This window comes from Nerophis ophidion, linkage group LG08, assembly GCF_033978795.1.
Source record: "Nerophis ophidion isolate RoL-2023_Sa linkage group LG08, RoL_Noph_v1.0, whole genome shotgun sequence".
Taxonomy (NCBI): Eukaryota; Metazoa; Chordata; class Actinopteri; order Syngnathiformes; family Syngnathidae; genus Nerophis; species Nerophis ophidion.
In genome coordinates this window covers 15,643,329-15,657,907 of record NC_084618.1, presented here as the reverse complement: position 1 = coordinate 15,657,907, position 14,579 = coordinate 15,643,329, and the positions used below count along the sequence as shown (strand labels likewise).

The window sequence follows — 14,579 nt, the reverse complement described above, 5'->3', positions numbered from 1 at the left end:
TTTAGGTATAGTTTTCTAAATATTTCTATATACTTATTCTTTAAGCTATATATGTAGGTCTTTTATCCTAAACGTTTTTAATTTAAAAAATAAATCTTAAGATCTATTTAGGTAGAGTTTTCTAAATATTTCTATATACTTAAGTATATTATATAGTTGGGTATATTTTTATAAATACTTCTGCATACTTAGTTTTTTAAACTATATATTTAGGTCTAAGTCTAAAGTTTGTTTTTTTAAATCTCAAGATCTATTTCGGTATAGTTTTCTAAATATTTTTATGTACTTTTTTTAAAGTTGTATATGTAAGTTTATAATTGTAAATGTTTTTATTGACAAAAAATCTTAAGATATATTTAGGTGTAATTTTGATATATATTTATTTTAAAAAGATTAACTATTTAGGTAAAGTTTGTCTAAATATTTCTGCATACTTTTTAGAAAATAATAAGATATAATTCTGTATACCGGTAACTTAAAATGTATTTAGGTATATTTTTCTTTATAGTTTGGTAGCATTGTAAAAAGGTTTTTGTTTGAGAAAATGAAATATATTCAGGTATATTTTTTCTTAATATTTCTGCATACTTGTGTTTTTAAACTATATATTTAGGTCTATCATTCTAAAAGGTTTTATTTATTTATTTAAAAAAAATCTAAGATCTATTTAGGTATAGTTTTCTAAATATTTCTATATACTTATTTTTTTAAGCTATTTATGTAGGTCTATCATTGTAAATGTTTTTATTGACAACAAATCTTAAGATACATTTAGGTATAATTTTGCTATATACTTGTTTTGTTTTTTTAACTATTTAGGTAAAGTTTTCTAAATATTTCTGTATACCTTTTTAGAAAATAATAAAATATAATTCTGTATAACTTAAGATGTATTTAGGTATATTTTTCTTTATAGTTTGGTAGCACTGTAAAAAGGTTTTTATTTAAGAAAATGAAATATATTCAGGTATATTTTTTCTTAATATTTCTATATTATTATCTTTATTTAAAAAAACATAAAATATTTATTTAGTTATATCATTTTAAATGTTTTTATTTAACAAAGTGTGGAGATATATCTAGGTATATTTCTTCCCCGCTGACTCAGCGTCTGCGCTTCCCGCTCGCAGGCCCGCCAGGCGCAGGCCGGTGGGCGGAGCCGGCCGTCCCCGCCCACCACTTCCCGGAGGAGGCGGAGACTCTGACGGCGCTGGCGGTGGAGACGGCGCTGATGGGTCTGGGCCAGCAGAGGTCCATGCCAGAGGGTCTGTACGCGCAGGAGAAGGTGTGTCGCAACGAGGAGCAGCTGCTGGCCAAGCTGCAGCAGGTGGACCTGGACCAGGACCACACCCTGGTCCAGGTCTTCCGCAAGCAAGCCCTCGTCCTGCTGGAGGGTGAGTGTGTTGGCGATCGTAGACCACAGCCCTGTATCCCAGAGGGCACCTGGCCGCTGTTTCAAGTCGGAGTGTCCCGATATTGCCGATACCGGAGTTACTGATATCATGATGCCTTCAAGGTCATTTCAATGTGGAAGAGTTTGAATTTCCAGGAAAAAAATAATTTTGGGGGGGGGGAACTTGGGAAAGTGTTTGTTGGATGAGTGGAACAAGTTGAAGGTGGAATGATTTTGATAGCTTGAAAAATGTGGAAATGGTGAAAGTTTGAAAAATGGCCAACACGTTTTGAATGGGGAACATTTCCAGGAGAACCGGAATTTGATTTGGAACTTGGCAAAGTGTTAGTTTGAAAGTCCAGAACGAATTTAATGTGTTGAAAGTGGAATGGTTTGAAAAGCTTGAAAAATATGGGAATTTTGGATGTTTGAAAAATGGCCAATTCATTTTGAATGGGGAACATTTCCAGGAAAACCGGAATTTGGTTTGGAACTTGGGAAAGTGTTCGTTTGAATGTCCAGAACTAATTGAAGGTGTTGAAGGTGGAATGGTTTGAATAGCTTGAAAAATGTGGGAATTTTGGAAGTTTGAAAAATGGCCAATTCATTTTGAATGGGGAACATTTCCAGGAAAACCGGAATTTGGTTTGGAACTTGGGAAAGTGTTTGTTTGAATTTCCAGAACGAATTGAAGGTTTTGAAGGTGGAATGGTTTGAATAGCTTGAAAAATGTGGAAATGCTGGAAGTTTGAAAAATGGCCAAACCTGTTTTGAATGGGGAAAATTTCCAGGAAAACCGGAATTTGATTAGGAACTTGGGTAAGTGTTCGTTTGAATGTCCAAGACGAATTGAAGATGTTGAAGGTGGAATGGTTTGAATAGCTTGAAAAAAGTGGATGTTTGAAAAATGGCCAAATCGTTTTGAATGGGGAAAATTTCCAGGAAAACCGGAATTTGATTTGGAACTTGGCAAAGTGTTAGTTTGAAAGTCCAGAACTAATTCAATGTGTTGAAGGTGGAATGGTTTGAAAAGCTTGAAAAATGTGGGAATTGTGGAAGTTTGAAAAATGACCAAACCTGTTTTGAAAGAGGGATATTTCCAGGAAAACCGGAATTTGATTTGGAACTTGGGAAAGTGTTTTTTTTGAATGACCGGAACATATTTAATGTGTTAAAGGTGGAATGGTTTGAATAGCTTAAAAAATGTGGGAATGGTGGAAGTTTGAAAAATGGCCAAACCTGTTTCGAATGGGCAAAATTTCCAGGAAAACCTAACTTTGATTTGGAACTTGGCAAAGTGTTAGTTTGAAAGTCCAGAACTAATTCAATGTGTTGAAGGTGGAATGGTTTGAATAGCTTGAAAAATCTGGAAATGGTGGAAGTTTGAAAAATGGCCAAACCTGTTTTGAATGGGGAAAATTTCCAGGAAAACCGGAATTTTATTTGGAACTTGGGAAAGTGGTAGTTTGAAAGTCCAGAACTAATTCAATGTGTCGAAGGTGGAATGGTTTGAAAAGCTTGAAAAATGTGGGAATTTTGGAAGTTTGAAAAATGGCCAATTCATTTTGAATGGGGTAAATTTCCAGGAACACCGGAATTTGGTTTGGAACTTGGGAAAGTGTTTGTTTGAATGTCCAGGATGAATTGAAGGTGTTGAAGGTGGAATGGTTTGAATAGCTTGAAAAATGTGGAAATGGGGGAAGTTTGAAAAATGGCCAAACCTGTTTGAATAGGGAAAATTTCCAGGAAAACCGGAATTTGATTTGGAACTTGGGAAAGTGTTTTTTTGAATGACCGGAACGTATTGAATGAGTTGGGTGGAATGGTTTGAATAGCTTGAAAAATGTGGAAATGGTGGAAGTTTGAAAAATGGCCAAACCTGTTTTGAATGGGGAAAATTTCCAGGAAAACCGAAATTTGATTTGGAACTTGGCAAAGTGTTAGTTTGAAAGTCCAGAACGAATTTAATGTGTTGAAAGTGGAATGGTTTGAAAAGCTTGAAAAATATGGGAATTTTGGATGTTTGAAAAATGGCCAATTCATTTTGAATGGAGAACATTTCCAGGAAAACCGGAATTTGGTTTGGAACTTGGGAAAGTGTTCGTTTGAATGTCCAGAACTAATTGAAGGTGTTGAAGGTGGAATGGTTTGAATAGCTTGAAAAATGTGGGAATTTTGGAAGTTTGAAAAATGGCCAATTCATTTTGATTGGGGAACATTTCCAGGAAAACCGGAATTTGGTTTGGAACTTGGGAAAGTGTTTGTTTGAATTTCCAGAACGAATTGAAGGTTTTGAAGGTGGAATGGTTTGAATAGCTTGAAAAATGTGGAAATGCTGGAAGTTTGAAAAATGGCCAAACCTGTTTTGAATGGGGAAAATTTCCAGGAAAACCAGAATTTGATTTGGAACTTGGCAAAGTGTTAGTTTGAATGTCCAAGACGAATTCAATGTGTTGAAAGTGGAATGGTTTAAAAAGCTTGAAAAATGTGGGAATTTTGGAAGTTTGAAAAATGGCTGGCCAATTCATTTTGAATGGGGAAAATTTCCAGGAACACCGGAATTTGGTTTGGAACTTGGCAAAGTGTTTTTTGAATGACCGGAACGTATTGAATTTGTTGAAGGTGGAATGGTTTGAATAGCTTGAAAAATGTGGAAATGGTGCAAGTTTGAAAAATGGCCAAACCTGTTTTGAATGGGGAAAATTTCCAGGAAAACCGAAATTTGATTTGGAACTTGGCAAAGTGTTAGTTTGAAAGTCCAGAACTAATTCAATGTGTTGAAGGTGGAATAGTTTGTAAAGCTTGAAAAATGTGGGAATTTTGGAAGTTTGAAAAATGACCAAACCTGTTTTGAATGGGGAAAATTTCCAGGAAAACCGGAATTTGATTTGGAACTAGGGAAAGTGTTTTTTGAATGACCGGAACGTATTGAATTTGTTGAAGGTGGAATGGTTTGAATAGCTTTAAAAATGTGGAAATGGTGGAAGTTTGAAAAATGGCCAATTCATTTCGAATTGTGAAAATTTCCAGGAAAACCGGAATTTGATTTGGAACTTGGCAAAGTGTTAGTTTGAAAGTCCAGAACGAATTTAATGTGTTGAAAGTGGAATGGTTTGAAAAGCTTGAAAAATATGGGAATTTTGGATGTTTGAAAAATGGCCAATTCATTTTGAATGGGGAACATTTCCAGGAAAACTGGAATTTGGTTTGGAACTTGGGAAAGTGTTCGTTTGAATGTCCAGAACTAATTGAAGGTGTTGAAGGTGGAATGGTTTGAATAGCTTGAAAAATGTGGGAATTTTGGAAGTTTGAAAAATGGCCAATTCATTTTGAATGGGGAACATTTCCAGGAAAACCGGAATTTGGTTTGGAACTTGGGAAAGTGTTTGTTTGAATTTCCAGAACGAATTGAAGGTTTTGAAGGTGGAATGGTTTGAATAGCTTGAAAAATGTGGAAATGCTGGAAGTTTGAAAAATGGCCAAACCTGTTTTGAATGGGGAAAATTTCCAGGAAAACCGGAATTTGATTAGGAACTTGGGAAAGTGTTCGTTTGAATGTCCAAGACGAATTGAAGATGTTGAAGGTGGAATGGTTTGAATAGCTTGAAAAAAGTGGATGTTTGAAAAATGGCCAAATCGTTTTGAATGGGGAAAATTTCCAGGAAAACCGGAATTTGATTTGGAACTTGGCAAAGTGTTAGTTTGAAAGTCCAGAACTAATTCAATGTGTTGAAGGTGGAATGGTTTGAAAAGCTTGAAAAATGTGGGAATTGTGGAAGTTTGAAAAATGACCAAACCTGTTTTGAAAGAGGGATATTTCCAGGAAAACCGGAATTTGATTTGGAACTTGGGAAAGTGTTTTTTTTGAATGACCGGAACATATTTAATGTGTTAAAGGTGGAATGGTTTGAATAGCTTAAAAAATGTGGGAATGGTGGAAGTTTGAAAAATGGCCAAACCTGTTTCGAATGGGCAAAATTTCCAGGAAAACCTAACTTTGATTTGGAACTTGGCAAAGTGTTAGTTTGAAAGTCCAGAACTAATTCAATGTGTTGAAGGTGGAATGGTTTGAATAGCTTGAAAAATCTGGAAATGGTGGAAGTTTGAAAAATGGCCAAACCTGTTTTGAATGGGGAAAATTTCCAGGAAAACCGGAATTTTATTTGGAACTTGGGAAAGTGGTAGTTTGAAAGTCCAGAACTAATTCAATGTGTCGAAGGTGGAATGGTTTGAAAAGCTTGAAAAATGTGGGAATTTTGGAAGTTTGAAAAATGGCCAATTCATTTTGAATGGGGTAAATTTCCAGGAACACCGGAATTTGGTTTGGAACTTGGGAAAGTGTTTGTTTGAATGTCCAGGACGAATTGAAGGTGTTGAAGGTGGAATGGTTTGAATAGCTTGAAAAATGTGGAAATGGGGGAAGTTTGAAAAATGGCCAAACCTGTTTTGAATAGGGAAAATTTCCAGGAAAACCGGAATTTGATTTGGAACTTGGGAAAGTTTTTTTTTGAATGACCGGAACGTATTGAATGAGTTGGGTGGAATGGTTTGAATAGCTTGAAAAATGTGGAAATGGTGGAAGTTTGAAAAATGGCCAAACCTGTTTTGAATGGGGAAAATTTCCAGGAAAACCGAAATTTGATTTGGAACTTGGCAAAGTGTTAGTTTGAAAGTCCAGAACGAATTTAATGTGTTGAAAGTGGAATGGTTTGAATAGCTTGAAAAATCTGGAAATGGTGGAAGTTTGAAAAATGGCCAAACCTGTTTTGAATGGGGAAAATTTCCAGGAAAACCGGAATTTTATTTGGAACTTGGGAAAGTGGTAGTTTGAAAGTCCAGAACTAATTCAATGTGTCGAAGGTGGAATGGTTTGAAAAGCTTGAAAAATGTGGGAATTTTGGAAGTTTGAAAAATGGCCAATTCATTTTGAATGGGGTAAATTTCCAGGAACACCGGAATTTGGTTTGGAACTTGGGAAAGTGTTTGTTTGAATGTCCAGGATGAATTGAAGGTGTTGAAGGTGGAATGGTTTGAATAGCTTGAAAAATGTGGAAATGGGGGAAGTTTGAAAAATGGCCAAACCTGTTTGAATAGGGAAAATTTCCAGGAAAACCGGAATTTGATTTGGAACTTGGGAAAGTGTTTTTTTGAATGACCGGAACGTATTGAATGAGTTGGGTGGAATGGTTTGAATAGCTTGAAAAATGTGGAAATGGTGGAAGTTTGAAAAATGGCCAAACCTGTTTTGAATGGGGAAAATTTCCAGGAAAACCGAAATTTGATTTGGAACTTGGCAAAGTGTTAGTTTGAAAGTCCAGAACGAATTTAATGTGTTGAAAGTGGAATGGTTTGAAAAGCTTGAAAAATATGGGAATTTTGGATGTTTGAAAAATGGCCAATTCATTTTGAATGGAGAACATTTCCAGGAAAACCGGAATTTGGTTTGGAACTTGGGAAAGTGTTCGTTTGAATGTCCAGAACTAATTGAAGGTGTTGAAGGTGGAATGGTTTGAATAGCTTGAAAAATGTGGGAATTTTGGAAGTTTGAAAAATGGCCAATTCATTTTGATTGGGGAACATTTCCAGGAAAACCGGAATTTGGTTTGGAACTTGGGAAAGTGTTTGTTTGAATTTCCAGAACGAATTGAAGGTTTTGAAGGTGGAATGGTTTGAATAGCTTGAAAAATGTGGAAATGCTGGAAGTTTGAAAAATGGCCAAACCTGTTTTGAATGGGGAAAATTTCCAGGAAAACCAGAATTTGATTTGGAACTTGGCAAAGTGTTAGTTTGAATGTCCAAGACGAATTCAATGTGTTGAAAGTGGAATGGTTTAAAAAGCTTGAAAAATGTGGGAATTTTGGAAGTTTGAAAAATGGCTGGCCAATTCATTTTGAATGGGGAAAATTTCCAGGAACACCGGAATTTGGTTTGGAACTTGGCAAAGTGTTTTTTGAATGACCGGAACGTATTGAATTTGTTGAAGGTGGAATGGTTTGAATAGCTTGAAAAATGTGGAAATGGTGCAAGTTTGAAAAATGGCCAAACCTGTTTTGAATGGGGAAAATTTCCAGGAAAACCGAAATTTGATTTGGAACTTGGCAAAGTGTTAGTTTGAAAGTCCAGAACTAATTCAATGTGTTGAAGGTGGAATAGTTTGTAAAGCTTGAAAAATGTGGGAATTTTGGAAGTTTGAAAAATGACCAAACCTGTTTTGAATGGGGAAAATTTCCAGGAAAACCGGAATTTGATTTGGAACTAGGGAAAGTGTTTTTTGAATGACCGGAACGTATTGAATTTGTTGAAGGTGGAATGGTTTGAATAGCTTTAAAAATGTGGAAATGGTGGAAGTTTGAAAAATGGCCAATTCATTTCGAATTGTGAAAATTTCCAGGAAAACCGGAATTTGATTTGGAACTTGGCAAAGTGTTAGTTTGAAAGTCCAGAACGAATTTAATGTGTTGAAAGTGGAATGGTTTGAAAAGCTTGAAAAATATGGGAATTTTGGATGTTTGAAAAATGGCCAATTCATTTTGAATGGGGAACATTTCCAGGAAAACTGGAATTTGGTTTGGAACTTGGGAAAGTGTTCGTTTGAATGTCCAGAACTAATTGAAGGTGTTGAAGGTGGAATGGTTTGAATAGCTTGAAAAATGTGGGAATTTTGGAAGTTTGAAAAATGGCCAATTCATTTTGAATGGGGAACATTTCCAGGAAAACCGGAATTTGGTTTGGAACTTGGGAAAGTGTTTGTTTGAATTTCCAGAACGAATTGAAGGTTTTGAAGGTGGAATGGTTTGAATAGCTTGAAAAATGTGGAAATGCTGGAAGTTTGAAAAATGGCCAAACCTGTTTTGAATGGGGAAAATTTCCAGGAAAACCGGAATTTGATTAGGAACTTGGGAAAGTGTTCGTTTGAATGTCCAAGACGAATTGAAGATGTTGAAGGTGGAATGGTTTGAATAGCTTGAAAAAAGTGGATGTTTGAAAAATGGCCAAATCGTTTTGAATGGGGAAAATTTCCAGGAAAACCGGAATTTGATTTGGAACTTGGCAAAGTGTTAGTTTGAAAGTCCAGAACTAATTCAATGTGTTGAAGGTGGAATGGTTTGAAAAGCTTGAAAAATGTGGGAATTGTGGAAGTTTGAAAAATGACCAAACCTGTTTTGAAAGAGGGATATTTCCAGGAAAACCGGAATTTGATTTGGAACTTGGGAAAGTGTTTTTTTTGAATGACCGGAACATATTTAATGTGTTAAAGGTGGAATGGTTTGAATAGCTTAAAAAATGTGGGAATGGTGGAAGTTTGAAAAATGGCCAAACCTGTTTCGAATGGGCAAAATTTCCAGGAAAACCTAACTTTGATTTGGAACTTGGCAAAGTGTTAGTTTGAAAGTCCAGAACTAATTCAATGTGTTGAAGGTGGAATGGTTTGAATAGCTTGAAAAATCTGGAAATGGTGGAAGTTTGAAAAATGGCCAAACCTGTTTTGAATGGGGAAAATTTCCAGGAAAACCGGAATTTTATTTGGAACTTGGGAAAGTGGTAGTTTGAAAGTCCAGAACTAATTCAATGTGTCGAAGGTGGAATGGTTTGAAAAGCTTGAAAAATGTGGGAATTTTGGAAGTTTGAAAAATGGCCAATTCATTTTGAATGGGGTAAATTTCCAGGAACACCGGAATTTGGTTTGGAACTTGGGAAAGTGTTTGTTTGAATGTCCAGGACGAATTGAAGGTGTTGAAGGTGGAATGGTTTGAATAGCTTGAAAAATGTGGAAATGGGGGAAGTTTGAAAAATGGCCAAACCTGTTTTGAATAGGGAAAATTTCCAGGAAAACCGGAATTTGATTTGGAACTTGGGAAAGTTTTTTTTTGAATGACCGGAACGTATTGAATGAGTTGGGTGGAATGGTTTGAATAGCTTGAAAAATGTGGAAATGGTGGAAGTTTGAAAAATGGCCAAACCTGTTTTGAATGGGGAAAATTTCCAGGAAAACCGAAATTTGATTTGGAACTTGGCAAAGTGTTAGTTTGAAAGTCCAGAACGAATTTAATGTGTTGAAAGTGGAATGGTTTGAATAGCTTGAAAAATCTGGAAATGGTGGAAGTTTGAAAAATGGCCAAACCTGTTTTGAATGGGGAAAATTTCCAGGAAAACCGGAATTTTATTTGGAACTTGGGAAAGTGGTAGTTTGAAAGTCCAGAACTAATTCAATGTGTCGAAGGTGGAATGGTTTGAAAAGCTTGAAAAATGTGGGAATTTTGGAAGTTTGAAAAATGGCCAATTCATTTTGAATGGGGTAAATTTCCAGGAACACCGGAATTTGGTTTGGAACTTGGGAAAGTGTTTGTTTGAATGTCCAGGATGAATTGAAGGTGTTGAAGGTGGAATGGTTTGAATAGCTTGAAAAATGTGGAAATGGGGGAAGTTTGAAAAATGGCCAAACCTGTTTGAATAGGGAAAATTTCCAGGAAAACCGGAATTTGATTTGGAACTTGGGAAAGTGTTTTTTTGAATGACCGGAACGTATTGAATGAGTTGGGTGGAATGGTTTGAATAGCTTGAAAAATGTGGAAATGGTGGAAGTTTGAAAAATGGCCAAACCTGTTTTGAATGGGGAAAATTTCCAGGAAAACCGAAATTTGATTTGGAACTTGGCAAAGTGTTAGTTTGAAAGTCCAGAACGAATTTAATGTGTTGAAAGTGGAATGGTTTGAAAAGCTTGAAAAATATGGGAATTTTGGATGTTTGAAAAATGGCCAATTCATTTTGAATGGGGAACATTTCCAGGAAAACCGGAATTTGGTTTGGAACTTGGGAAAGTGTTTGTTTGAAGTTCCAGAACGAATTGAAGGTTTTGAAGGTGGAATGGTTTGAAAAGCTTGAAAAATGTGGGAATTTTGGAAGTTTGAAAAATGGCCAATTCATTTTGAATGGGGTAAATTTCCAGGAACACCGGAATTTGGTTTGGAACTTGGGAAAGTGTTTGTTTGAATGTCCAGGATGAATTGAAGGTGTTGAAGGTGGAATGGTTTGAATAGCTTGAAAAATGTGGAAATGGGGGAAGTTTGAAAAATGGCCAAACCTGTTTGAATAGGGAAAATTTCCAGGAAAACCGGAATTTGATTTGGAACTTGGGAAAGTGTTTTTTTGAATGACCGGAACGTATTGAATGAGTTGGGTGGAATGGTTTGAATAGCTTGAAAAATGTGGAAATGGTGGAAGTTTGAAAAATGGCCAAACCTGTTTTGAATGGGGAAAATTTCCAGGAAAACCGAAATTTGATTTGGAACTTGGCAAAGTGTTAGTTTGAAAGTCCAGAACGAATTTAATGTGTTGAAAGTGGAATGGTTTGAAAAGCTTGAAAAATATGGGAATTTTGGATGTTTGAAAAATGGCCAATTCATTTTGAATGGGGAACATTTCCAGGAAAACCGGAATTTGGTTTGGAACTTGGGAAAGTGTTCGTTTGAATGTCCAGAACTAATTGAAGGTGTTGAAGGTGGAATGGTTTGAATAGCTTGAAAAATGTGGGAATTTTGGAAGTTTGAAAAATGGCCAATTCATTTTGAATGGGGAACATTTCCAGGAAAACCGGAATTTGGTTTGGAACTTGGGAAAGTGTTTGTTTGAATTTCCAGAACGAATTGAAGGTTTTGAAGGTGGAATGGTTTGAATAGCTTGAAAAATGTGGAAATGCTGGAAGTTTGAAAAATGGCCAAACCTGTTTTGAATGGGGAAAATTTCCAGGAAAACCAGGAAAACCGGAATTTGATTTGGAACTTGGCAAAGTGTTAGTTTGAATGTCCAAGACGAATTCAATGTGTTGAAAGTGGAATGGTTTAAAAAGCTTGAAAAATGTGGGAATTGTGGAAGTTTGAAAAATGACCAAACCTGTTTTGAAAGAGGGATATTTCCAGGAAAACCGGAATTTGATTTGGAACTTGGGAAAGTGTTTTTTTTGAATGACCGGAACATATTTAATGTGTTAAAGGTGGAATGGTTTGAATAGCTTAAAAAATGTGGGAATGGTGGAAGTTTGAAAAATGGCCAAACCTGTTTCGAATGGGCAAAATTTCCAGGAAAACCTAACTTTGATTTGGAACTTGGCAAAGTGTTAGTTTGAAAGTCCAGAACTAATTCAATGTGTTGAAGGTGGAATGGTTTGAATAGCTTGAAAAATCTGGAAATGGTGGAAGTTTGAAAAATGGCCAAACCTGTTTTGAATGGGGAAAATTTCCAGGAAAACCGGAATTTGATTTGGAACTAGGGAAAGTGTTTTTTGAATGACCGGAACGTATTGAATTTGTTGAAGGTGGAATGGTTTGAATAGCTTTAAAAATGTGGAAATGGTGGAAGTTTGAAAAATGGCCAATTCATTTCGAATTGTGAAAATTTCCAGGAAAACCGGAATTTGATTTGGAACTTGGCAAAGTGTTAGTTTGAAAGTCCAGAACTAATTTGTTGAAAGTGGAATGGGGGAAAATGTGTTGAAAAATGTGGGAATTTTGGAAGTTTGAAAAATGGCCAATTCATTTTGAATGGGGAAAATTTTCAGGAACACCGGAATTTGGTTTGGAATTTGGCAAAGTGTTAGTTTGAATGACCGGAACGTATTGAATGTGTTGAAGGTGGAATGGTTTGAATATCTTGAAAAATGTGGAAATGGTGGAAGTTTGAAAAATGGCCAAACCTGTTTCGAACGGGGAAAATTTCCAGAAAACCGGAATTTGATTTGGAACTTGGGAAAGTTGAAAGGGTTTGAATCGGATAAAAAATGTGGGAGTTGTGGAAGTTTGAAAAATGTCCCATTCTTTTCAATGGGAGTTTCAGGGAAATTTGGGAAAAGCGGGAATTTTTTTGTAAAATGCTAAAAGACTTGAATGTTCTACATAAATGGTTGGTGTTGGAATTTTTACAATTGATCGAGAAATGTTGAGGTAGTGACATTTTTAATTGAGAAATGTTATTGAGGAATTCCAGGAATTTCTGGAAAAAAGGGGAATTTTTCCAGTGATTAAGAGTTAAAAATGTCACTTTTGGTCTACTTTGCAGCAAAACACCTCAGATTAACATTAGCATGCTAACGTTAGCATGCTAACTTTTTTTAAACCAGTTTTATAGCCGAACACCTCAATCATATGACTTGGTACTTGACACATGTTAACTGTTAGCATGCTAACTTTTTTAACCATGCTAACTTTTTTAACCTGTTTTATAGCCGAACACCTCAGTCACATGACTTAGTACTTGACACATGTTAACTGCTAGCATGCTAATGTTACCATGCTAACTTTTTTAACCAGTTTTATAGCCGAGCACCTCAGAATCATATGACTTGGCACATGACACATGCTAACTGTTAGCATGCTAACATTACAATGCTAACTTTTCCAACCAGTTTTATAGCCGAACACCTCTGTCATATGACTTGGTACTTGACACATGTTAACTGTTAGCATGCTAACTTTTTTAACCATGCTAACTTTTTAGAACCAGTTTTATAGCCGAACACTTCAGTCATATGACTTGGTACTTGACACATGTTAACTGTTAGCATGCTAACTTTTTTAACCATGCTAACTTTTTTAACCATGCTAACTTTTTTAACCAGTTTTAAAGCCGAGTACCTCAGAGTCCTATGACTTGGTACTTGACACATATTTAACTGTTAGCATGATAACTTTTTTAACCATGCTAACTTTTTTAACCAGTTTTATAGCCGAACACCTCAGTCACATGACTTAGTATTTGACACATGTTAACTGCTAGCCTGCTAATGTTACCATGCCAACTTTTTTAACCAGTTTTATAGCCGAGCACCTCAGAGTCATATGACTTGGCACATGACACATGCTAACGTTACAATGCTAACTTTTCAAACCAGTTTTATAGCCGAACACCTCAGAGTCATATGATTTGGTACTTGACTCATGTTTACTGTTAGCATGCTAACATTACCATGCTAACTTTTTTACAATGCTAACTTTTTTAACCAGTTTTATAGCCGAACACCTCAGTCATATGACTTGGTACTTGACACATGTTAACTGTTAGCATGCTAACTTTTATAACCAGTTTTATAGTCGAACACCTCAGAGTCATATAACTCGGTACTTGACACATGTTAACATGCTAACGTTACTATGCTAACTTTTTGGGCCAGTTTTGCATTCAAACACCTCACAGTATTATGACTTAGTACTTGACACATGTTAACTGCTAGCATGCTAATGTTACCATGCTAACATTTTTAACCAATTTTATAGCCGAGTACGTCAAAGTCCTATGACTTGGTACTTGATACATGTTACTGTTAGCATGCTAACTTTTTTTAACCAGGCTAACTTTTTTAACCAATTTTATACCCAAACAACTCAGAGTCATATGACTTGGTACATGACACATGCTAACTGTTAGCATGCTAACGGTACAATGCTAACTTTTCAAACCAGTTTTATAGCCGAACACCTCAGTTATATGATTTGGTACTTGACACGTTTACGGTTAGCATGCTAACATTACCACGCTAACTTTTTTACAATGCGAACTTTTTCAACCAGTTTTATAGCCGAGCACCTCCAGTCATATGACTTGGTACTTGACACATGTTAACATGCTAACGTTACTATGCTAACTTTTTTTGGCCAGTTTTGCAGCCAAACACCTCAGTCATGTAACTTGGTGCTTGAAAAATGCTAACTTTTAGCATACTAACTTTTATAACCAGTTTTATAGTCGAACACCTCAGAGTCATATAACTCGGTACTTGACACGTTAACATGCTAACGTTACTATGCTAACTTTTTTGGCCAGTTTTCCAGCCAAACACCTCAGTCATGTAACTTGGTGCTTGAAAAATGCTAACTGTTAGCATGCTAACTTTTATAACCAGTTTTATAGTCGAACACCTCAGAGTCATATAACTCGGTACTTGACACGTTAACATGCTAACGTTACTATGCTAACTTTTTTGGCCAGTTTTGCAGCCAAACACCTCAGTCATGTAACTTGGTGCTTGAAAAATGCTAACTGTTAGCATGCTACCGTTACTATGCTAACTTTTTTGGCCAGTTTTGCAGCCAAACACCTCAGAGTATTATGACTTGGTACTTGACACATGTTAACTGTTAGCATGGTAAGGTTAGCACCTCAGAGTCATAAGACATGTTATCTGTTAGCATGCTAA

General features: G+C 36.0%; 2 protein-coding genes across 2 annotated transcripts in view; one reads left to right on the top strand and one right to left on the bottom strand.

Annotated features, from left to right (window-relative positions):
* Window positions 1–14,579, bottom strand: part of LOC133557403 (uncharacterized) — a 133,028-nt gene that overhangs the window by 68,791 nt on the left and 49,658 nt on the right. The gene's annotated exons all lie outside the window — the stretch shown is intronic.
* The window catches only part of zswim6 (zinc finger, SWIM-type containing 6), a 74,553-nt gene that overhangs the window by 54,015 nt on the left and 5,959 nt on the right, over window positions 1–14,579 (top strand). Inside the window, exon 9 of the mRNA XM_061907825.1 lies at window positions 1,131–1,394. Within this exon, the coding sequence (XP_061763809.1) occupies window positions 1,131–1,394 (264 nt within the window). The remainder of the gene's footprint in view (window positions 1–1,130; window positions 1,395–14,579) is intronic.